The following is a 24,756-nucleotide window of genomic DNA, read 5'->3' as shown; positions in this document are numbered from 1 at the left end:
AGGAAACACACTCAGGTGTTGAGGTTCTTTCAATCGCATGATCATATGGTAGTACAGTAAAAGAGGACCTATTTGAAAAATATACTGTAGATGAACACAGAAAATAAGAAAAATGCCTTTACGAGGGAGAGGAAGAGGAGTACCGGGACAATTCTGTCTCTGTCTCCTTTTGTTCATAAACCGTACATTCTATAAAGCTACTCTGAGTTGGCGCATTCATTTTTTGTATTGAATCTCTGCAGCAAAAGACACAAAACGGTGGCGGGGTTGGGTCAGTGGGTAGAGCAGGCGCACATATACTTGGAGGTTTATGCATCGACGCAGAGGTCCACCGTTCAACTCCGACTTGTGATGATTTCCTGCATGTCTTCCCCCTTTCTCAACTAGCTGTCCTGTCAAATAAAGGCAGAAAAGCCCAAAAAATAATCTTTAAGAGAGATGGTCAGACCTGACACATTTACTATAATGCAGTTTCTGTAATTCCATGGGATGTTAGTGTTTTGTATGACATTGTTCTATGACTGACTAAATGTTCCTGTTAGGAGAGAACATGTGTTAGTTTTTTGGAAGAATTATTTGATTTAGACACATGATTGCATTGTTTTGGTAAACACAGTGTATTGTGTTAGTGAATTATTGTATTTTGAAAATCAGTGTTGGAGTTTAGTTTACAATGTGTGATTTTGAGCAAGAAATTAACTGTTTTGCCAATCGTGTGTTGTAGCTAGGTGTGTTGGTGCGTTAAGAGTTTAGGAAAGTTGTTAAAAGTATTGAAAAAATTGTCATAGCGATCGTGAAAAACTGTAACACCAGTACATAAAATGTAGCCCACATATGGTCATAAATATGTAAACAGTCTACACAAGACGCCGCAGTATGTGCAAAATGTGTAAGTGACGTGTTCCAGGAAAAAAAAACTAAATAGCCAACAGACTAAAGAAGACATACACGAACAGGTGTTTTGAACTTTGGTTCGAGTAAAGTGGCGAACTTTTTGAAGTCAATCGAGTCACACAGTCGTGGAGACATCCCAGTATCAATCCACATATGAACCCACGCTTCCTCTCGCTTTTGGTGTTCCTGCGTATTTACTAACCAGCAGCTATTGGGTCGCCGATGAAAGCCCTCCTGTAGTGTTCTCTGTCCTGCTGTTGTCTCTGTCATGCTGCCTGGCCCTGTATCCATACATCCATGGCCGTAACGTTACCGGGGTTAGCTTCTGTTTCGAGGAACGGGGGCTTTGCTTTCTCCTTTACCTTGTTAAGGTAAGCTAGGTTAGCCTCCCAGCTTGTGTGCGCTTCTCAAATTCGTGGGATTTTTCCCTGTAATAAATTGTCCACATATTTTACCACCTTCCACTGCAAGGCACTTGCTTTTATCTAACACAGTCATAATCAAATAGGTCTCTGCCGCTTTCTTCCAACTTTCGGTACCACCATGATGCCAGGCGAGGGGTACGGACATGTTGTGTTCAATTTGACGTGGAATGTCGGAATTTCTGGGTTCCCAGTCGGAAACTATACATGTCTACGGGAAATGTCATGGTCGGAAAGATATAACGTTATTTGCTCTCTGAAAGACATCGACAAAGACGAAAACTAAAGACATTTACTCGATAATTTTATTTTATTTTTGTTAGTTTTGCAAACAGACATTACGGTTTTAGTTTAGTTATCGTTTTTTTGTAATGCCTCGTTTTTATTTTTATTTCAGTTAACGACAATGTTTTTTCCCACCTAGTTTTCATTATTTCGTTCGTTTTCGTTAGGGATTATAACCTTGATTACCACACAGTTAAAATATGAAATTATAAAGTCAAGAATGTGTAAAAGAGAAAATATTTCACTACAGCAAAAGATACATTATATACAGTAACATTTTTGAAAAAAGGTTTTTGGTTAAGGCATTATGACAAGAAGAATGCTTAAGAAACCAAAGTGTGCATTTGGCCATTGATTCAATTTGATTCATTTAAAAAATGTATTTGCATTTGGCCTAAACAAACCCCTTTTCTGGATGTACAGTGTGTCTTATCAGTTTGCACTGGCTTTATTTCAGCTCCTTTGACAGCCATTGGATCAGAGCGCTACACTTCCTTTTGAGAGGGATAGAGCCAGGGGAGCACACACAAACACACACACACACACACACACACACACACACACACACACACACACATCAAGGTGTCGTGAAACATGAGCCAAGCTGCCTCACTGCCTCCCTCTCCGATCTCGCACCACATAAGTGTTGAGGCAATGCCCTTGGCTTAATAGGGCTTAATGCCTGTGCTTGTCACTGTAGCATGGCTGGTATTGAGTGGTAGGACATTTCTGGAACTGTGCATGTGTGTGTGTCCTCTGGAGTCTCACTAGTGGCTGTATGGCTTTGACATTTACCCCAGGTAAAGAACCGGATGCTATTATTTACCCCTATCCTCCCTCCCTCCTTTCTCCTCTCTTCCTCTTTCCCCCTCTTAACATTCCTGCCGTGCCCAAACATAAAAGTTGCACTGGGTATTTGTCCACCTAAACTTAAGCCGGAGGGATTACTTCTCCTATCTCATCTCTTTCTTTCCCTCTCTCTGACTCCATCTATCTTCATCTGCCGTTCTCCATTCCGCTTTCTCACTTCATCTTTCTACCTCCCAGTGGTGGAGAGTTTGCCTAATGAAGTGGCTGATGGGAGTATATTACAGAGAGACAGAGTGGAGCGGTCGCCTACTCTAAAATCCATTAACCTTACAGTTTCAATCAGTGTGCAGACAAGTCTGAGCTCTGAGTCAAAAAGGAGCGAATTAGCTCAAGAGTTACACTATTGTGCCTTGCACTTGTTTTTCCCAATATTTTGCCCACATCTTTGTATGAAAACACAGGCCGTCTTTTACTCTGTATTATCAGTGTGCTGGCGACATCTTACAGGGCTACACAAGCCTTATTTTCACCAATTGACAGGATTGTCCTGGGTGAAGCAGATGTAGTTGGCGTAGCACAAATATCTTGTGATCTGTGATTACGCAGCCTCAGTGGGCCTCCTTACCCTTTCAATACCTACATTTTCATGCATGTGTGATGAAACTTAATAACTGCTGGTACCTTATTTTTGCACCCGATTTTGAAATTTTCTTGGCGTCCAGTATCAGAATACAGTACATCACATTCTCGCTCCCATCGCGTCAAAAAGCCATGCTTGGTCAGGCGGCACAAGAACGGGAGAGTTATGTTTAGGATAGTCTCGCTTTGCGAGACCCTCCTCCAAAGTGCACTGGAGGAGGGTCCACATAGCATTCAGGGATGGGAGGAAAACGTGCTCTGGTTTATTGACATTTCTTTAAACCAATCACAATCATCTTAGGCGGTGCTAACCACTCGGAAAAGCCGCGGTGCTGTTGTAAAATAGCCTCGGAAGGAACTTGTTTTGGTGGAACGTGTAAGTTTAAAAGTTGTTTTAGTCGTGCGACAGAAAACTCAGATTGGACAGATAGTCTAGCTAGCTGTCTGGATTTACCCAGCAGAGATCTGAGAAAAGGTTAACCATAGTCCTCCTAATCCTAGAGTCCTAGAGTGACTGCCTCAATTTCCAGACCATCATTTTGACTTTGACTAGATTGTGATATGACGTCCTGCACCACAATTTAAAAAAAAGTATTGTAAATACAGTAAAATGACACTTTCCAGAGCAAAACTGTGCAATTATGTACATCAAAACTATGCTTTCTTTCCTCTGCGAAATTGTGTTGGGATATTACTCTATACATTGCCGTCCAATAAATGTAGTTTGTGTGTACAAGAATGCAAATATCAGACTGTCACTTAGTGAGAGAGACATTTTTCATGTTCAAAACTACTGTCTGGGATTGTGACTGCATCATTTAAAGCAAAAGAAAGGCATATCTCACTCTACATATCTGATCAATAAAGGTAAAGCCTGCCCCCATGCTGGATAACTGATGGTTTCCCATGTGAAATGTATGTGTGTGATAACTCATCTCCTGATTCAACTACAGTGGAAAAGGTGCAGTGTTATTGTCAATATTGTCAATGTCAGGATTAGAATGTTTTTAAACCGGAGGAAAAATGAGATGAATAAATAAATGGAGCCTCCCTGGTCCTGATAATGCAAATGATATTCACAGGTTAGATCCAATGGCAGGTGGCCACAATTAGTGGTAATTTGTGCCGATTTTAATGATCCATAATTTAGCTGCCTTTCCAAACTGTTGGTCATGTGGGATAAGTGTGTGTGTACAGAACGAGAGACAGAGAGAATGGGAGGGATGGTCAAAAAGAAGGTGGAGGAAAATAAAAGAAGGGAAGGATCTTCCCCCTACACACTGAAATGCACAGACAGGCCCTCCGTCTACACGTGCACAGCCGAAGACATTCACAGTTGTATGCAACACAACGTACTTTCACACTTCAATATAATCTTTGTGACTTTAATCATATCTTTAACTACAAATGAGCGTTTACTGTATGTACATATACAGTATACAGTATGTGGTGAAATAAGTCCACACACACACACTCTCTCACAAGCACATACACAAATGTTGCAGATGTGTTGTGTGTTGAATCCGTTATTTTACCGCAACCTCTGTGACCTCTTTGTAAATTGCAGCTTTCTATGTAAACCATGACATCCTTTTAGTATCACTGCTAATTTGTCGCATTCGTTCTGACGGTAATTAGCAACCCACCTTACCTGTTTACATACTATTTTGTAATTTTTTTGTTCATGACACGTTCCAGAAAAAGGATCGGAGATAATTACAGTCAATATAACAACCCCTAGAATGACACCTCTTTATTTATTCAGATTTTGCAATATCATTTCAAAGCACGTTTCAGTGTATTATCTATTGCAACTTTTGATACTTTTGGATGTTGATATGGGATAATTGTTGTGGTTGTTATTCCATAAATAACTATATTTCTACCCACACCTGAAAGGGAACATTTTCACAGAGCAGCTTTAAGCAGCATCTAAAGGGTAGCAGTAGAAATATAAAGATGAGATTGTTAATGGAGTAATAAATTAATTTCTGGGGTATTAGGCGTGTCTGTCAGTATTTCGGCTTTCCTGATATGTCTGCCATGAGTTATTATGGAGCCCACGTAACTTCTAGGCAAGTCCCGCCCTACGTAGCAGCTCGATTGGTTGGGGTTAGGCATTGACCTTGAGTAGTTAAGGTTAGGATAGCCGACTGGTCAGGGGATAGGACGGGTTACGTCACCTTGCATAAGCATGGACGCCTGGCCAATAGTAGTGTGTGAATGCTATTGAAGGGCGGGTCTTGCCTAGAAGTTGCATGGGTTCCATAATAACGCAAATGCCATGGGGTTTTCTATGTATTTAAGTATGTGCTCATGTATTATAACTGCTTTATTTAGTATAGAAAACTGAACAACAAAGTGTATATTCAAATTCCAGAGTGGCCTTCACAGCAGCATTTAACTCTTAAATACTTTTTTGTCAGCATTTTTTCAGTCCTTTCAGTAGCTCTTTGCCCATGTATGGACACAAGAATGTCTTCAGGCTTTAACTTTTGACCTTAGTTTATTTGCATTGTTGATGCAGATTCCCGAAACGTTAATGTCTAAACTTCTTAAATACTCAAGTATATTTCTGTTTGATTGTTGGTTTCCATTTGTGTCTTAATGTATGAATGTGTATCTCTGCACATTGCAGCCACATTGCACTGTGCTTAATGGTGGAAGGCTCTGAATGGCAGCGAGTGGGGTTTTGTCTGTCATTTAATCTTGTAAACGAGCTGATGGACGTCCGTTCGGTCCCCTTAATGAGATTACACATGCACTGCGGGTCCCACCACAGGTCATCATCGCCGAGGCCATTCAAAGGCAATTATTGTTTTAAATGTTCCTCGCGTTGCCGTCGGAAAGTGACTCTGCATGCTTCACTGAGGGAAGAGGTTTTGAGGCAGACTGAAGGGGATATTTTTCCTCTCTGTTTGGAGACAACATGTTTTTACACTCCTACTGTTTTACTTTCCTCAGGCGCCTGGGGTGTTCTGCTGTGTGTGTGGATGGGGAGTGTGAGTGTATGTGCATTTATTTGTGGGCTGATCGGCGTTGGTAGGAGTATAAACAGCACATACGGGAATATGACTAGAATACAGTGTACATGAGTAAACTTGCATACATTTGATTTCTTATTCTTTTGTTGCCAAAATACAAAATCATTTCTGAGCCGGTATTTACTAATTGGGTTATAGTACCTTGAAAAAATCAATCTAAAATAACTCTTAACCTTTTCTCAGCTATATTAGAAAAACTATTTTACTAACTAAAAATACTTTTTTTTAAATGTATATGTAGGAATTTAAAGGTCTGAAGGATTCTTCTCTGTTGCCTCTCCAGCATGTGAGTGTATGTGTGTTTGTCAGCGGGCCTCTGTTTTGGGAGATCAGTGGGAAGTGGTAGTCCGCCGGGATAGCCGTGTTTCTTTGTTCTCCTGCTGACAATGGAGGACTCACAGTCAGTCTAAAGGGAGAAATTATGTCCCAGAGCAGTCTGGGAGAAGAACAAATGCACACACACACACACACACACACACACACACACACACACACACACACACACACACACACACTACTTCTCACATGCTACTCATGTGGGGCATGACCTCAATAACAGCTACTGTTGTGTTTGGAAAGCCCTCAACACCATGTGCCGACCACTTTTAAAAGCTGTAACAGTTAGGCCTAAGGTTCAAATAAAAAAATGGTTCAGCCAAGTTGAAAAGAGTTGTCATTCTGTACGCAGTACTGTTTATGTACAACTGTGTGAATGTTTCCTAAATGAACAGCATTTGAAAATCCCAGTTTTTCTTTAATGAAAACTGAAATATTTAAAGTAATTGTCTTTACAGCTTAAACAGACTCTAATATTGGCTGATTCACACGGTAATGCCTAATGTTAAAGGTGTTCAAGAGATTAATTCCTCCTAACCCGATTCTTTTTGCTCTGTCACAACAGGTAAGGAGGAGCCGACCACCTATACCTGCACTACATGTAAGCAGTCGTACGGCAGTGCCTGGTTTTTGCTGCAGCATGCCCAGAACACCCATGGCTTCCGTATCTACCTGGAAAGTGAACATGGTAGCCCTCTCACCCCACGAATGCGTGGGCCATCCTCCCTGGGTGGGGGTGCAGACTGCCCTTCTCAGCCTCCTCTTCACGGCCTCCATCTGCCTCCTGATGCAAGCCCCTTCAACCTCCTCCGCATCCCTGGCTCGGGCTCAGGTGGACGGGACAGCGTGGGAGCAGGGGGTGGAATTGGTGCCATTGGCGCTGCTGGTGGGGGCCATCATCAGCGTTTCCCTCCTACACCACCCCTCTTCAGCCCCCCTCCAAGAAACCACCTGGACCCCCACCACCTGAGCCCAGAGGAGCTGGCGCTGGCAGCCCACCACCCGAGTGCCTTTGACAGGGTGCTGCGCCTCAATCCCCCTTTGCCCCTGGACCCCCCTCCGACAATGGACTTCTCGCGGCGGCTGCGGGAGCTGGCGGGCAACACTGGGTCCACACCCCCGCTTTCCCCCAGCCGGCCCAGCCCCATGCAGCGCTTGCTCCAGCCATTCCAGACAGGAGGAGGAAGCGGAAATGGAGGAGGTGCAGGGGGCAGCAAACCTCCATATCTTGCCACCCCACCCCCTCTTCCAGGGTCCATGCAGTCACCTGTAGGCTCTCAGACCACTCCTACTACCCCTCTTCCCTCAGCGGGGGCAACACCATCCTCCACCACCCCCTTGAAATCAAAGTGTTGTGAGTTTTGTGGCAAGGCCTTCAAGTTTCAGAGTAATCTAATAGTGCACCGGCGCAGTCACACAGGGGAGAAGCCGTACAAATGTCACCTGTGTGATCATGCTTGTACACAGGCTAGCAAACTGAAACGCCACATGAAGACACATATGCACAAATCCTCCTCGCCAAACACAGGCAAGTCAGAAGATGGTCTCTCAACAGCCTCCTCTCCAGAGCCTGGCACCAGCGAGCACTTGGGCAGTGCAAGCAATGCCCTTAAGTCAGTGGTGGCCAAGCTGAAGAGTGAGAATAACCGCATGCTACGTGAAAATGGGGAGGAGGAGGAAGAGGAAGAGGAGGAAGAAGAAGAGGAAGAGGAGGAGGAAGAAGAGGAGGAGGAGGAGGAAGAGGAGGGGGAGGAGGAAGAAGAGCAGAACGGAGAAAGGGCAGCCAGAAGAAACAATAGCTATCACTTTGGTTTGAACCTTGAAGCAGCACGTCAGCATGAAAACAACGGTGGTATAGGAAGCCGACTGGGCGGAGTTGCTGATGAAGGGTCCATCCCTCGCTCACTGCCTGAGGTGATGCAGGGGATGGGCCTAGCTGCTAGCATGCATCACTTCAGCGAAGCCCTCAGTGCACACAAACGAAATGCCATGGCCCAGGAGAATCACCTGCACCACCACCTCAACCAAGACCATCACCACAATCGTGAGATGTGTGATGGGGACTTGGTGTTGGAAACAGATCGTGGGGCGGAGGGCTCTGTCTCGACAGTCAATGGGCGGGGAGCATCCCCTAACGAATCTGCCTCTGTTGGCCTCTCTAAAAAACTGCTTCTGGGTAGCCCCAGTCCACTCAGCCCTTTCTCCAAACGTATCAAGCTGGAAAAGGAATTTGACCTGCCCACTCCCACAATCCCTAACACGGAGAACGTCTACTCCCAGTGGCTGGCTGGCTATGCCGCCTCCCGACAACTCAAGGACCCTTTTCTGAACTTTGGGGATTCCAGACAATCGCCCTTCGCCTCTTCGTCTGAGCATTCTTCAGAGAATGGCAGTCTGCGTTTCTCGACCCCTCCGGGGGAACTGGACGGTGGGATGTCGGGCCGCAGTGGTACAGGCAGTGGGGGCAGCACACCACACCTCGGGGGTCATGGGCGACCCAACTCCAAGGACGGCCGTAGGAGTGATACTTGTGAGTATTGTGGCAAGGTGTTTAAGAACTGCAGTAACCTGACAGTGCACCGGCGTAGCCACACAGGGGAGAGACCATACAAGTGTGATCTGTGCAATTATGCTTGTGCCCAGAGCTCCAAACTTACTCGCCACATGAAGACCCACGGTCAGGTGGGCAAAGACGTGTACAAGTGTGAAATTTGTAAGATGCCCTTCAGTGTCTACAGCACCTTGGAGAAACACATGAAAAAATGGCACAGTGACCGTTCTTCGAGTACCGAAATCAAGTCAGAGTAGAAGGCCGAACTATGGGACCTTTTCCCCGCAGCTATGTCCGCCATTCGTCCCCTGTTTATTCCCAGCCCCTTGTAGATTTGCCCCAACCCAAACACTCCACTTTCACCAGTCTGGTGGAAGCTTAAGACCATGTGCTCTGCACCAGCACACCCCGTTTCCATTACCCATTGAATGCATGATCTGTATCGGGGCAATACTCTTGCATTGACGCAAAACTTCGAGCCTTTCTCTTGTGCAATAATTTACATGTTGTGTACTATTTTCCTTTTTGAGTTTTCCTTTTCCATTTTTAAGAATTAGTCAGCATGCATAGTATGTTTTTGCTAATCAAAAAAAGAAAAGAACTTGTCCCTGGTTGGTTAGTTGTTGAGTAAATGTGTTGCTGTTTTTCTCTTGTTCTGTTTTTTTCTTTTTATTCTTCAAAAAGAGAAAAGACAAGAAAGATACATCCATGCTGCATACATTCTGTAACACATATCATGTACAGTTTTGTTTTGTAACATGGAAAGTGAACAGTCTGTGACTTGACCCTCCTCTTACAACCCTGGAAATGCACTCATCCTGATCTTTCTAAAAGACGGCATGTTCACACAGGGTTACAAAAAAATCATGCATTGGCTTGATGACTAAACTGAAAGTAACGACAGCCTTCAAATTTCTTTCAAAAAGACATGGGTGTGCTAAGAAGTCAATTTGTACTATCATTTGGTAGAAACGGAAAGAGTGCCTTTGATATCTCAAGACTGCATTGGCCATTATCTTATCTGGTATAAGTTTGGGGTCACATTAGATAAAGCTAAAAGGTTTAAGCCACCCAGGGACGGTCCTTGCATCAAGCACCTGACAGCTCAAAGGGACTGTGACAACTCATGATGAAAGATCAGAGAGTTCTCGTTAATCATCATTTAGCTACCTATTACATGTTCAATAGGCTATCTTTAATATGTGGATTTCATGGCAAGCATGGTACAAGCAGTATTGTGTATATCAGAATTATTTGTAGTTTTGTTTCTGATAAGGATGTACTTTTGAAATAAAGGTAATCTGTAATGTACAATCCTGAACTTGAGGGATACAGCGCATGGCTGAGAAGTGCCAATGTATCTGCGTTAGCACAAACCTAGAACGCCATTTCGATATGTCAGTGTGTGGAACAATGCATAAAGTAATATATGAGCTCCAAGCGAGGTTAACTTTGTTTGAGAGCATTGAAATAACTACAAGCTAGATAGACAGAAAGCTACACAGAACTGGAAGCATTATATTAGGGGATCAGAGGCAATCTCTTTCACTTTACATTTCTAATATCAAAACAGGGTCATCAACTATGAATTGCAGAAAAAAAAGAAAGAAAGAATTGCAAAAAAAACATCTGTACTCCAGGGCTCTTGAAAAGAGTGAATGCGATCATTTTAATCAGTATGCATAGGCTAATGCAGGGCACATTGTTTGCTGTTGCTTTTCAACCAAAAAGGAAATTTATTTTTCCTTGTCTAGTTTCATTCAAGCTGTTCACAGTATAGCACTTGTCACACTGCCTGAGAGTAAGTACCGACATCTCTCTTGCATTTTCCCACACTGATGCAATGCTGGTACATGGGTTGAGTCCAAAAGCTAGATTGTCATTTATTGGGCATGAAGTGCACTGTTTCAATTTTTCCCAGTTTACAAGTTTACGCTGAAGGGGAAAACATTGTTGAAATGCTGTCAGATGACAAGGGTCCCATTGTTAAAAGCAGTAAAAGATGAGACACATAATCTGTTGCCAGCAAAACCACCCTTGTGAACCTTAACCTTTGTACCCCTGCCGTTCCACCTTTGACCATTTGTCAATTTGTTACCCATAGAAACCCCAGTGCTTAGCCTGGGCTGAAAATTCACCCCGTCGGCAAGGTCTGTAAATGAAAAGGTTTGACGCGAGTTACGTTCGTAACCAGCGTCTCTACGTGGTCACAGAATTGATGCAGCTCTCATTGGCCACAGAAGAGTCCACCTTTCATTAAGGAGCTGTATCGTAACTTTGTTGTCATCTTACGCCTGAATAATCTACAGACCTTGCTGGGCTAGACGACAGACACTCAAATCTTGTTGCTCACACTGCGAGAACCTGTTTTTGTATAAATCTTCCTTTAATTATAGATATGAAAAATAAACGTTTTTGCAAATAACACTTCACTATCTTTTAGGGGGAAACTTGTATTTAAGTTTGGTTGTCGTTTCTCTTTTCCTCAGCGTCTTGGTGGTATTCAAGACTCCGATCACAGTATATATGAAATGATAAAAAAAAAGAAAAAAAAAAAAAAAGAAAATAGACGGAAAGAAAAAAAACAAACAAAAAAAAAATAATTCTGTGATGGTTTTGTATTTTATTTTGCCTTGGCTCTTCACAGCTCTTCAGGTTGAAATACAATTTGCATTGGGGAAAGGATTAAGATTATATATGGATATATAATAAAGAACTTAAAATATAGGAAAATGCACACTCATGTCGATTCCTATGCTTAAACACATTTATGGTCTACTTTTTCTGTATTTCTAGAATTGTATTTGAATTCAATGTTCACTTAGAGTAGGCACTATAGTATTTATATTGAGGCTCGTATTTTTAACTGTTGCTTGTTCTCTCTAAAGGTATTTACCATACCTTTTTTTGGTAGTGGAAAAAAAAAAATCCCAAGCTGCCACGGTATATTTTTTTAATTTGGCAGGATAATATAGTGCGAATTATTTGTATGTTTAAAGAAAAAAAAGGAAAAAAAAAAAAAAAAACATAAAAAGCAGCTAAAGTATGTGGCATTGGGAGGCGTCACGGGCCATCAGATGGCCGCCGCTCTGTTTCCTGTCCACAGAGGTGGTTGTACATATCTTCTTTGGTTTTTTTGGTTCGGAACAACCCCCCCCCCAACCCCACCCCCCTGCTGCCATTCTTGTATGCAGTAATGCAAGCTGACGTCGGCCTGTTCTGTTGTGTGCTTCTGTCTCTCTCACCCCTCCCACCTGACTACATTCCAACATCAAGAAGAGAGGAAAAAAAAAGAAAAACAAACTTCATATGCAGTACATGGATTACGAGAAAAAAAATTAAAGCGTCAAAATAAATACATTTAAAAAGAAATGAAATGTTTTGCAGTTTTTTTTTCATTGCCAAATACTAAATGGTGCTTTATATTTTAGATTGGGTATACTTTCATATGCAAAGCATATTTAAAAAAAAATGACCCGGGGGACATGGAGAAGCCTGCTTGAGTTGAGACTTTTTTGTAAATGGCAATGCGGAATATTTTGTTATCAGCCTTTTCTATTACTATTCTGAGAGCTGTTTGTTGTAACTTGAACTTGAACTTTATCTTTTACTATGGGAGTTACTATTTATTATTACCTATATGCTCTGTTCAAAACGGAGACATGGAATGGATCCTTATTTTTGGTTTCTTTTTATTATTTTTTTTCATTTTTGGTTATGATATAATTTGGATTTATGTTTCTTTTGTAATGGTGGCCCATGGTCATTGGACAAACCTAGCTCTTTCATTTCTGTTGTACTTTTTGGGGGTCTCTGTTCAGTTGTATTGGGAAAACCACTGTCTGTGTTTTCTGGCAGATGTCTGCATAATCCTGTTCACACACCCATTTTGTCCCTTTATCGAAAAACAATTAATAAAAAAATGAAAGTATAATGGCACTTGTCGCTTATCTCCACTGTGTGTTAAATCAAGTGTGTGTGCATGAGTATGTGTGTAACAATGACCCCTCCCCATTGGTATCTTCTACCTGCAAGTGCGCTGCTTAGACTTATCATTGCCTTTTTTTCTTATAAGTTTCTAATGCAAATGTTTATTTCTTATATCGAAATCAGATCAGAATAGCAATCAAACTTTACTAAACGGCTGTGGCTGGAAATGGCAAAAGAAGACGCTGCACGTGAAAAACATGCAAATGCCAAAACATTGATATTATTCAACGTATAGCCTAGCTTTTTACAGAAAATATTCAGATGTAACCCCCGATGTAGTCTCGCTTTGTGAGACCCTTGGCCACACGCTGCGGAGGAAGATCTGGTTAGTCCACACAGCATTCTGGGATGGGAGGAAAACATGCTCTAGTTTTTTGTCATTTCTTTAAACCAATCACAATCGCTAAGCTCCGCGCGGAGCCGCTGCAAAATAGCCTCGGGAAGGAACTTGTTTTGGTGGAACACGTGTACGTTCAAAAGTTGTTTTAGTCGCGCGAGAGAAAACTCAGATTGGACAGATAGTCTAGCTAGCTGTCTGGATTTACCCTGCAGAGGTCTGAGGAGCAGTTAACCAACACAAAGAAAGAGGAAGGTAATGGACATCCGGCCGAAAAGACATTCATCCGGCGGAATTTCCGGCGGCATCGGAGCAATCCTGGAAGTGGAACATTGTGGATATAAACTACCCCCATCGTGATCATGATCATTTTCATAGGTTACAGTAACGGATTACAGTTACCTTTGTTTTGTATTTCAATTACGTAATTCCGTTTTATGTAAGAAGTTACTCCCCAACACTGGTTAGAGGGCATAGTTCTACCCCATGACGTGTGTGTGTGTGTGCGTGTGTTAGAGCTTAGATCCGAGCCCGTGCACGTTGTGTCCGAGACCGGCCCGGCCCGACACATTAACTGGAATTATGAGCCCGAGCCCGATTTCAACCCGACACTTTTTTAATACGTTATAACTGACGTTCTCAACTACAATTCAGAGTTGTTTGAACTCAACGCATTTCTCTGTGAGGGCTTGCTTCGCCCTCATGCTTGGAGAAGTAATAAAAGAGGGCGTGGAAGGCTGACTATAATCTTTTCTGCCACGGCGAGCCTGCTTCATGCGTCTGTTCATCATCCAAGTCCCCGTTTTATTTGCTGTCATAGGCGAGCAGCGTGCCGCCCTTAGCCTAATGCACTCGACAAAGCCGACACACATATTGTCACTGCCCACGACTTGTTTAAAATGGTTCCATACCTCCGACTTTCCTCCAAACTTGTTTTTCTTTTTTTCTTTACATCCTCAAGCTCCATGTTGCACTTAAGCTACACCATACAGCCCAGTAGCCCCGGTGTGATGCTACACCATACAGCCCAGTAGCCCCGGTGTGATGCTACACCATACGGCCCAGTAGCCCCGGTGTGATGCTACACCATACAGCCCAGCAGCCCCGGTGTGATGCTACACCATACAGCCCAGCAGCCCCGGTGTGATGCTACACCATACAGCCCAGCAGCCCCGGTGTGATGCTACATCATACAGCCCAGCAGGCCAGGTGTGATGTGTGCGAGAGGAGGAGACTCCGCACATGACACGTGTTGCATTTTGTAACCGTAGTCCAATTTGTGTAACTTTTTGGACACATTTGTTACTTGGGCTCGGGCAGACAATCTAAACTCTAGTGTGTGTGTGTGTGTGTGTGTGTGTGTGTGTGTGTGTGTCTTTTAGTGATGACCTAATTAGGCCGTAGGCTTTGGCCATGTACTTTATGTACTTTATGACTTTCTGTGTGTGTGTGTGTGTGTGTGTGTGTGTGTGTGTGTGTGTGTGTGTGTGTGTGTGTGTGTGTGTGTCTTTTAGTGATGACCTAATGAGGCCTCTTACACTGTTGCTTGAACCCAATGAACTCAGCCCTCCACCCCAAACCTCACTGTAGGCTTTAGCCATGTACTTTATGACTTTCTGTGTGTGTGTGTGTGTGTGTGTGTGTGTGTGTGTGTGTGTGTGTGTGTGTGTGTGTGTGTGTGTGTGTGTGTGTGTGTGTGTGTGTGTGTGTGTGTGTGTGTGTGAATCTAACTGTTTGTGAGCTGTCACTGTTTTGCCCAGGAGGTGTGTGCGAGCTGAACGTGTGGATCTGCAAATACATATAATATATATATATAACATATATAATACTTTTTAAACTCCTGACACCTGTGTGTCTACAGTGTCACCATACCTGTTGGTCGAGACAGCCCAGTTGGTTTTACTGTGTGTGTGTGTGTGTGTGTGTGTGCGCGTGTGTGTGTGTGTATGCGTGTGTGTTTGCATGCGCGTGTACGTGCAACACACAATTTTCACTCAGTTTGCACGCTATCTCAGGGCACATCTGTGCATTGTGCATGTCACTCCTCGTAGTACAGTATCTGTTGCTGATAACAGTTGTTCCCTATGTGCCTTTCTCACTCACACACACACACACACACACACACACACACACACACACACACTATATGAACGTGTATATGAACATATATGCTCATCCTCTCACAGAATGTGCTTAAGTAAATATCATTATGACCCTGTGTTTGCTCAGTGGTCACAAAGCCTCATAAAGCTGTCAGGATCAATGTCCTCCAACCACCGCACCCTTCTTTTCAGCTTTCTCACACACGTCTCAGAAAGCATTGATACACCTGCTACAGGGCCATACAATTTCAACAATCTTTTTAATTCAGCGTGAGAATTATCATTACAATCATTAAAAAGGACACAAGATTCCATGATGTAGATTGGGATAAAAAAAAGAAGGAAAAAAAATACAAAAAAATACACCACATTTTGGTACATCCCTACTTTTCATTGAAATCGACTTTCCAAACAGAATAAAATAAAGGGGGACCCCTTACTCTTGGCCTGGGAATGGCAGGTCTGCTTAACAAGCCATGCATGCAGGGACTCTCATATTTAAAAGCAATCACATACAGTACACCACAAAAAAACAGGAGCTATTCTTGCTTTAGCATCAACAACTGCTTCAAAAATATGTTAGATTGTGGTAAGTGACCAACAGAAAAACATGCACTAGTGAGCATAGACACCATATCTGTTCCCATGTTTTCATACATGTTCATGAAGCACAATACACAACTTGAGATAACCTGTCATCTGTTTACAGTATGCTCGCCGCCGTTTTCACAAGTGGCAGTCAAAGAATGTTGCGCATTATTTTACTTTGTGAACAAGGGCGGAGCGAGGGGGGGGGTTAAAAAAAATTTGGGGGGGTTTTCCCTTTATTTGTAAGTGGACAGACATGAAAGGGGGAGAGAGATGGGGGATGACACGCAGCAAAGGGCAGCAGGTCTGATCCGAACCCTGCGCCACTGCAGGACTCAGCCAACATGGGGCGAACGCTCTCACTGGGTGAGCTAGAGGCCGCCCCGAAAGCAACGTTTTTCATGTATGCAACTCACTCTGCCAAGCTACCATGATGCCCCCAAGAGCCACTGACTTTGAGGAGATTCAATGCTGCGAGAGGTTAAGGTGTGTTGGACATGGGAGGACTGTAAGACTTTATATCCCACCCCAGGACCCACAAGTTGCAGCAGTTTCCTTTTTTACTCCCTGTTAAACAATGCAACCAGCCACCAGCAGCACCGCTTGGGCAAATAAAACAAATCAGCGCCATATTTTTTTACTTTCTCTCTCTCTCTCTCTCTCTCTCTCTCTCTCTCTCTCTCTCTCTCTCTTCCCTCTCTCTTTGCCTCTTCCCTCTCTCTCTTTCTGTGATAAATTCATTGTGATATAAACCCGTGAAGCATTCAGGCCTTTTCTGCTTTACTGGGGCTCTCCTGTGCTGGTTTATGTGAAAAGCATAATGCATTTGTCACCGTTATAAAATCTATACAACCATGACCTGCAGTCCTCCATAAACTCTCATGGATTTTGTCTTTGGCCTGCAGGGTTTTAACAATAAAAGATTCTCCAAAGAGAAAGCATGTTTTCACACTTCTTTTGTCACCGTATGGCCTTGGTGCAACTCTGTTCCAATGGAATCCAGATAAAGGAAAGGAATGTTTGTGTGTGTTTTGTCTGCCTTTCTTCCTACTGAGTGTACTTTGGTATCTGTGTACATACTGTGCTATGCCACAGAAGTGCATTTTGTCTTGGCCAGCCTCTGTGTGCCATACTGACAAGTAGCTACTTCTATACATATTCAGCGGTTTAACACGTTGACCACTGTGGTCTATAGGAAATGGGCTGCAAAGTGAATGGCTCTTACTGTAAATGTAATTAATGTAATTGAACATTACTTAGCACATATAATGGCCACAAGGCCAGTCCAGCATGTAAAAGAAACAATACATTGACGTTCGAATGCAACGAAGACATTGACTGCCTTTGACCACAACACACTTAACACCCCTGTGTAGGAGTTACAGTTTAAGACACTGACTCAGGAACCCATAGAATGAAACTCTGTGTTCAATCACTGGAGGTGAAAATAAAGTTTATCTCGGACCTGATTGCAATTCACGGTGGCGAGGCCATTTGACTAACTTGACTAAGCTCTTTGTGTGCATACTAATAAGAGCTAGAGGACTAGCAAACATATGATTTGTCAAACATGTGCGACACACACAAAAGAACCTCTTGGAACTTGAGCAATGTTCATTCACGGAAACGTGGGTCTTATTTTTTTCATTTTGGTTGGTTGTGATTCCACTCACCATAGTATCAACAGAGATCTCGGAACATGGAGGCTCCAATGAAGTCTGATGAGTCAAGAAACACAAGCAGTCTGAATCCAACAGATTGTCAACAAGACAACAGTTTAACCAATTATTATTTGGTATTGATATCATTTATTTTGAGCTAAAACCAAACGGTATGCGCACAACTGTGGCAAATATGGTAGGTCAAAGTTGCCGGTCTGAGTTTTAGATCTGTGAGTTTGAAGGCTGATATGACGCGTTGGTGTCTACAGTTGGCGTCTACATACACTACAGTTGAGGAAAGCTTTTCCACATTTGAACTTTTTTTGCATCGATCACAAGGTAAAAAAGAGTTGACATTGTAAAGCAATCTAACAGGAATGTGCACTTTGCATGTATTTTATTAGGTTGGGTTAGGCTAATCCTAGTCTCGCATTGCCAGACCTACATTTCACAGCGCTGTGGAGTAAGATCTGGCTTCTCCACATATACATTCTGGGATAGAAGAAAAAAAACGCTCCGGGCTGTTTACTTTCTTTTACCGATCACAACCGTCTTGGGCGACGCAGCGATGGTGGATCTGCAAGATGGTCTCGGAAGGGAATTTGTTTTGGTGGAAGAGTTGCAGCCCGCAAAAGAAAACGCTACATGCAATATTATGTAAATGAAATTAACTGTTCACACAATACAGTAACGTGAGCAATTTAAATTAGCTAGATACATGGTTAAACGTAATTTGCTCTTACCAGTGTATCGCTGTGTGTACTTAGTCCATAGCAATCCCGCCAATCTGTCCCAAAACATCCCAGTTAGAGAGGTAATTCCAGAAAACATATTGTTTGTAAATCTTTACAATATTTCCCCTAAAAGAACCAAGCAGGTCTGCCTTGTTGCCCAATCCAGATTTTCTTCAAAAGTTGCCACTTTCAGCGTGTAGTTGTTGTTTCTCGAAGCAAACGGAGTTTGAGAACAACAACACACAGAGAGACGCCGGATGTCAGGCAATTATCCTGGAAATACATTTCTGTTGATCCAGACTAGGCTCAGGCTATATTTCTACTTATTGTTCTTAAAACGGATGTCTTTTGCTACTTTTACAACTCCAATTCACACTGCTCTGGCGTTTCCGAGCCCCTAAACCGGAGACATTTGAAAACACTTTTTGGTATGGAATCTGCGGGGTTGTGTTGCAGTCCCATCGGCCGCAAACGGAGACCTTTGGCAACCACCGACACTAACGCCATTGTTTTGCCACCTGATGACGTCATGACGTCTCGTTCTCTGAGACTAAGCTACTAATGTTACCATGGCAACTACCAGCAACTGGCGGAGTATACATGCTGCCTCCTGTTTACTCTAGCACGCGCGTGCCCAGTAAACGAGAATGTTGATGTGCGTGTTAGTTTAAACGGAGATTAGTTCTTCTACTTGAGCTAAAAACACTTTTTCACGAGTTCACTTTTGGCTCAAAACTCAGCTTAAAAAAGCTAAACGTATCAATGTAAATGTAGCCTCACCCTAACCCCTAACCCAACAGCCAGATAATGTTGGTAAAAGGTTAAACTTTTTTTGCTGGAAGACCCAGTCCACAGTCCCGTTGTCTGACTGAATATGGCCTAACCTAATGGTTTAATCTGTCACATCACATTACTGCTTAGGTGTCTCGACCTTAGGTCTTAGTGATTTTGTTGCATTCCCATATCTCTGTGTGAGTAAACGTTATCATCACCATCAAGAACAATGGCTGAAGAAATCCATGAAGATAAGACTAAAAAAAATATCCATCTGCAGTAGTCAACGACATACCGTATGCTACTTTTAAAAGAAGACCATCACTGACCAGATCCAATATGTTAATCCTCCATGGATGGAAAACTAGATAAGAAACATGGCAGTCAAAATAAACTGTGCAGAAATTTGACAGAAAAGTGCCATATTCAAAATGTCATGAATGGGCTGACGCTCTGCTGGTAAAACATTGACAAGAACAATTTCGCCAAGTCAAGATTTGACTGCGAGCTTGGTTTTGATATGAGTATTGATTTTACCTGGGGAATTTCTGTGTGCCACAAAGCTTGAAAACTGTGAATATACTGCCAAATGGGCTCTCTTATTAATACCTTTTGGTCCTTTCCAATACTATCCTCCTACGGGTCTTCTATTTTAGGTACATTTTCAGAGATATTTGGAATACAATTTGAAACCTCTCCCGTAACAGCAATCTTTGGTGCCGTTAAAGGGGACTTAGATTCATCCAAACAACAGGCTGACGTTTGTGGCTTTGGCTTTGTTAGTGGCCAGACGCCTAATCTTGTTAAATTGGAAGGAAGTATCCTCACCAGGGTGGGAAATTAACATTTTTTTTCAGCCACAGTGGCTGGTGGATGCCCAATTTTACCAGCCACTTATTCCGGAATTCAAATTTATAAAAGAAAGTGCACTAGCATATTTTGAATTGCTTCAATACATTATTTTTTATTATTATTGATACATATTTTATTAATATAGGCAAATAAAAAGTGATGTGAAATAAAAGCCTGCGGACCATGGTAAAATTGTGTTTTGGTCAGGTTGGTCATATTCTGATCGTAACATAACATGTTATGCACTGACTATCTTGTATGATTATCTTTGAAGCAGCAGCTTACGAGGATGCCCTGAACGCAGCACGAGTCCCGTTCCTGTAGAGACTCCGATCCCGTTCTTACACCGACTCGGACTCTGTGTTGTTCCGACAGCCACGGAGCGAACAAGTGCCCTGGCCGAAAACTCCCACGCTGCAACTCTGTGTGTTTTAAACAAGTCGTGGGCAGTGACAACATATGTGTTGGCTTTGTCGAGTGCATTAAGTGCGGCACGCTGCTCGCCGATGACAGCAAAAACAACGGGGACGATGAACAGACACATGAAGCAGGCTCGCCATGGCAGAAAAGATGATAGTCAGCCTTCAATGTCCTCTTTTGTTACTTCTCCAAGCATACTCCTTCTAAACAGATTTCTGCAGTTCAAACAACTCAGAATTGTAGTTGAGAACGTCAGTTATAACAGGCCACGTATTAAAGAAAATGTCGTGTTTAAATCGGGCTCAGGCTCAAAATTACAGTTAATGTGTCGGGCCGGGCCGGGCTCTGACACAACGTGCACGGGCTCGGGTAGGGTCGGGCTTGATTTTTTTGGGCCCGAGCTAAGCTCTACTGTTCATGCAATGGTCCTTTGGACAACTTTGTATTATTTGTAAAAGTGATGAATAAAGTAAAAAAATAAATAAATAAAAAATACTGCCAAATGTCTTAATCCTTTAAAAACATTCAAAGTTCCATCGTGTCTTCAGTGGGTGCATGTTTCAGTCGGAAGTTGTTAAAAAAAAAGATGTCAAGAGGTAAAAGGTCATGTGTTTATTGCTCCGTTCCTTATCTAACCTTGCTCATGTTATGTCACGGTGTGGCCACGCAGAGTGTTTAGACTATTCAAAGAGCAAACTACAAAACATGTCTGTGTGGGGCGACCTCTAGCTCACCCAGTAGAGTGTGCGCCCCATGTAGGCTAAGGCCTTGGCAGCGGCCCGGGTTCGAATCCGACCCGCGGTCCTTGGCTGCATGTTGTCCCTCCTATCTCTCCCCTTTCCTGTCTTCAAGCTATCCTCTCAATTAAAGGCAATAAAAAGCCCCAAATAATCCTTAAAAAAAAACATCTGTGTTAAGTGCATAAATACGTGTTTACAGGAACTTCTGCTAAGAAACTACTGTAAAGCTGTTTAAGTGACAGAAACAGGGTTAAAGTGACCATATTATGCTCATTTTCAGGTTCATAATTGTAATTTGAGATTGTACCAGAATAGGTTTACATGGTTTAATTTACAAAAAAACACCATATTTTTGATGTACTGCTCATTGCTGCAGCTCGTCTTTTCATCCTGTGTTCAGGTCTCTGTTTTAGCTACAGAGTGAGACCTCGCAACTTCTGTAACATCTTTGTTGTCAGTCGCGCATGCGCAGCAGCTAGGTAAGGATTACATGAGCTAGCTAGCTGTTACTCCAACTTCGGCCTGTACAAGGCAGGATTAGCCGGGAGACTTCTTCTAAACGAGGGCGCACTTCCAACTTTGTGTGGAATACCTGCAGAACAGGGACATGGAAGTAGTTCTATACAATTTATTTTGTAGATTAGGGTGAATTTGTGTGTGTTGTAGCAGTGTTTTGCCATTGCGAACGAGCAAGCATGCTAGCGCTAGCATGCTAACGGTTAGCCCCCTAGGCCCCTCGTCTCGGCTAGTTACATAGAAAGCCGTGCAAAATTTTTAACGGCTCACCCGGAGACTGAAGGCAGGACACATTCAGAAACCGTATCTCACTCAAAACAGCATGGATGTTTGTTTGTTTTTTCAGAAAAAGTGAATTTTTCATAATATGGACACTAACACATCATGATAACACATCATAGGAAAGCTCTGTGGAGGCAAAAAACTCATCATTCCTGCACAGAGACATGCAAACTTCTGTTAAGAAACAACTGTAACGTTGTTATAGTGATAGAAACCAGGTTTACACATAACAAGAAACTCCCTGGAGGCCTGATCGCAAGTTTAGTGCTAAAAGACGTGCTTATAGGAAATTATACAAACACAAGTAAAATAGACATAAAATAATGGTTACAAAAATAAAAAGTAAGGAGATAAATAAATGAAAAAAAAATGACAGACTACTTTAAAAGTAGTGACATTAGTGACAGCCGGTGGTTCTTAGGTAAACAGTTCTGAGTAGATATTAGTTATTAAAATGCCTTTCTTGTTTGTTACAATTTTAAGAGACTCAACGGACATATCGATTTCAATTGAGAATAACTTGGGGTTGATTAAAACATTTAGCATTTGGTAACATGAAATTTCCCCAATAAAACAAAGAGATTTTAGTTAAAAGTTCTTATCTTTACATTCAAAGTACTACATATTACATTTTTCCCTTCAAGAGGGATTGCAGGTGTGTTTATTTTAGATCCTGCTGTACCCTGCAGCATCTTCTTGAATGGTGTCAAAAAGTTTAATCCACCCTGCAGTTGCTCAATCACTACTGATAATATTGTCACAATCGCTATTTGAATCAGTATTAACGGTAGTAGATATACAACACGCACACACACACACCCACACTGCTAAGCTGAGATATAAGAGGTCAAAGTCTATTTATAGACCATCAGTGCTGGAATGCCAGGTGTGGAAAAGGCATTCTGGCCCTGCGCGGGGTCATAAGGTCGTGGAGTAGGCTTAGAGGAAGAAAAGAAAGCACCCTCCCTCCCTTTCCTTCTCCTTTCATTCTTTCATTCTTTCACTCCACCCCGGACTCAGTCTGAAGTTCAATTTCATTGTCAACGTGAATGACTGAAAGAATGAATGGATGGATGGGTGGGGGAGGGGGGAGTGGATGGGGGGATGGGGGAGGGTCAGGGAGGGAGCAGAGCAACATGTGTCAAACGTGCATGCTCTGTGCATGTGTGGCCTGTTAATAGATTAGCATCTTTCACAGTGTTATTTCAATCTTACAATGTATTAACTGGACAATCTTTAAGCTTTTTGTGCTATGGTAGAGGCGCTTCAAGGTGCTATGCAGGTTTTACATGCAGTTTTAAAGCCCATCCAAAGCCAAGATTGAGAAATCGTACAACGTATGTTTCAGACAAACGTCAGTAAATTCAATTAATTTAACCATGTCATTAACTTTACAGTTGTCCCATGCATGCACATGATCTGACCCACTAAACCATTTGCACATTGTGATCTCCTGCTCCAATTATTCCAATTATCAGGCAACAGCAATGTGCTTATAAACAGTTTATAGTGTCTTATGGGTGCCACTTCAAGGACAGGGTTATCTATTGGTGATTCTGGCTGCTTTCATTGCTGTAGCATGGTCTAATTGGTTTAATAAGTCCATTAAACCAAGTATAGCCTGAAAGCCTGCTTTTTTACCCTGTGGCAGAATGATGAAAAGGAAAAACTCTCACTCATCAACTTATATGAGATGATGTTCTGTGTTATATCATCCTCCCTGACAGCGTTCTAACCCCATGACCTCATAGAGCAGCGGTGGCAGCAGACGGCTGTTAGCACTATACTGTGCTTGGATCCTCCAGTGTCATGAAGGGCATCTCTCTGATCTCTGACCCCAGACAGAGGCCTCTCGGCCTGGCCAATGGAAAATCCCTGGGGCCTGAGCTGGATAAAAGGAAGTCCAGGAAAGACATGGATTATCAGTGTGCATGTGTAAGGGTGTGTGTGTGTGTGTGTGTGTGTGTGTGTGTGTGTGTGTGTGTGTGTGTGTGTGCGTGCGTGCGTGCGTGATGACATGCCCTGGTCACTCATGCCTGTCTTGTGTAACCAAGTTTAGGACATACTCTCCAATACAGACACACACACACACACACACACACACACACACACACACACATACACACACACACACACACACACACACACACACACATGCACACACGCACTGGGGTTATGGAGGTTAATGGCTACACAGATGAGGGGGTTGGGTCACCTCTGTTGGAAATGTGTGTGTGTGTGTGTGTGTGTGTGTGTGTGTGTGTCAGAGAGATGGGACACTGCATAAACTCAAGTTGTGTGTGTGGGAAAGAGAGATGGAGACAAATGGAAAAGGGGACATTGTGTGAGGTTGTTATGTCTGGAACCAATGTTTTTATGTTTCTGTGACCCTCCTGCAAGTTGACACACACACACACACACACACACACACACACACACACACACACACACACACACACACACACACTGGCTTCCGCCCTCTCTTTTAATCTCTTCCATTCCTTTTTCCTCCTGTGGGTTCATATGTATGTGTAAAGGGTTAAAGGTCAACCTGTGGGTCTGAGGCTCGGGTTTAACATTATCACATGACTGAATACCTTTGTTGCTCGCCGCAGGGGGAGGACTAAACATGTGTGTGTGTGTGTGTGTGTGTGTGTACACGGTGAAGTGGAGGCGTATTTGGTATGTTGTGTCTAGTTCAGAGTCGCGGGTGACAGACAACACTACAGCCCCGCCCCCTCACCAAGGTCCAGGTTTTGATGTCTGCTGAATGCCGTGT

General features: G+C 42.9%; 1 protein-coding gene across 2 annotated transcripts in view; it reads left to right on the top strand.

The window, feature by feature from the left end:
- Positions 1-9,626, top strand: part of bcl11aa (BCL11 transcription factor A a) — a 60,885-nt gene extending 51,259 nt beyond the window's left edge. For both annotated transcript variants that reach the window (XM_078273886.1, XM_078273885.1), the window contains exon 3: positions 6,996-9,626. In XM_078273886.1, the coding sequence (XP_078130012.1) occupies positions 6,996-9,238 (2,243 nt within the window). In that variant the 3' untranslated portion in view covers positions 9,239-9,626. The remainder of the gene's footprint in view (positions 1-6,995) is intronic.
- The last annotated feature ends 15,130 nt before the right edge of the window (positions 9,627-24,756 follow it).

The sequence above is a fragment of the Sander vitreus genome, chromosome 17 (genome assembly GCF_031162955.1).
Source record: "Sander vitreus isolate 19-12246 chromosome 17, sanVit1, whole genome shotgun sequence".
NCBI classification, from domain to species: domain Eukaryota; kingdom Metazoa; phylum Chordata; class Actinopteri; order Perciformes; family Percidae; genus Sander; species Sander vitreus.
Note: the sequence above shows the minus strand (reverse complement) of the source record. Positions and strands in the feature narration are given on the sequence as shown.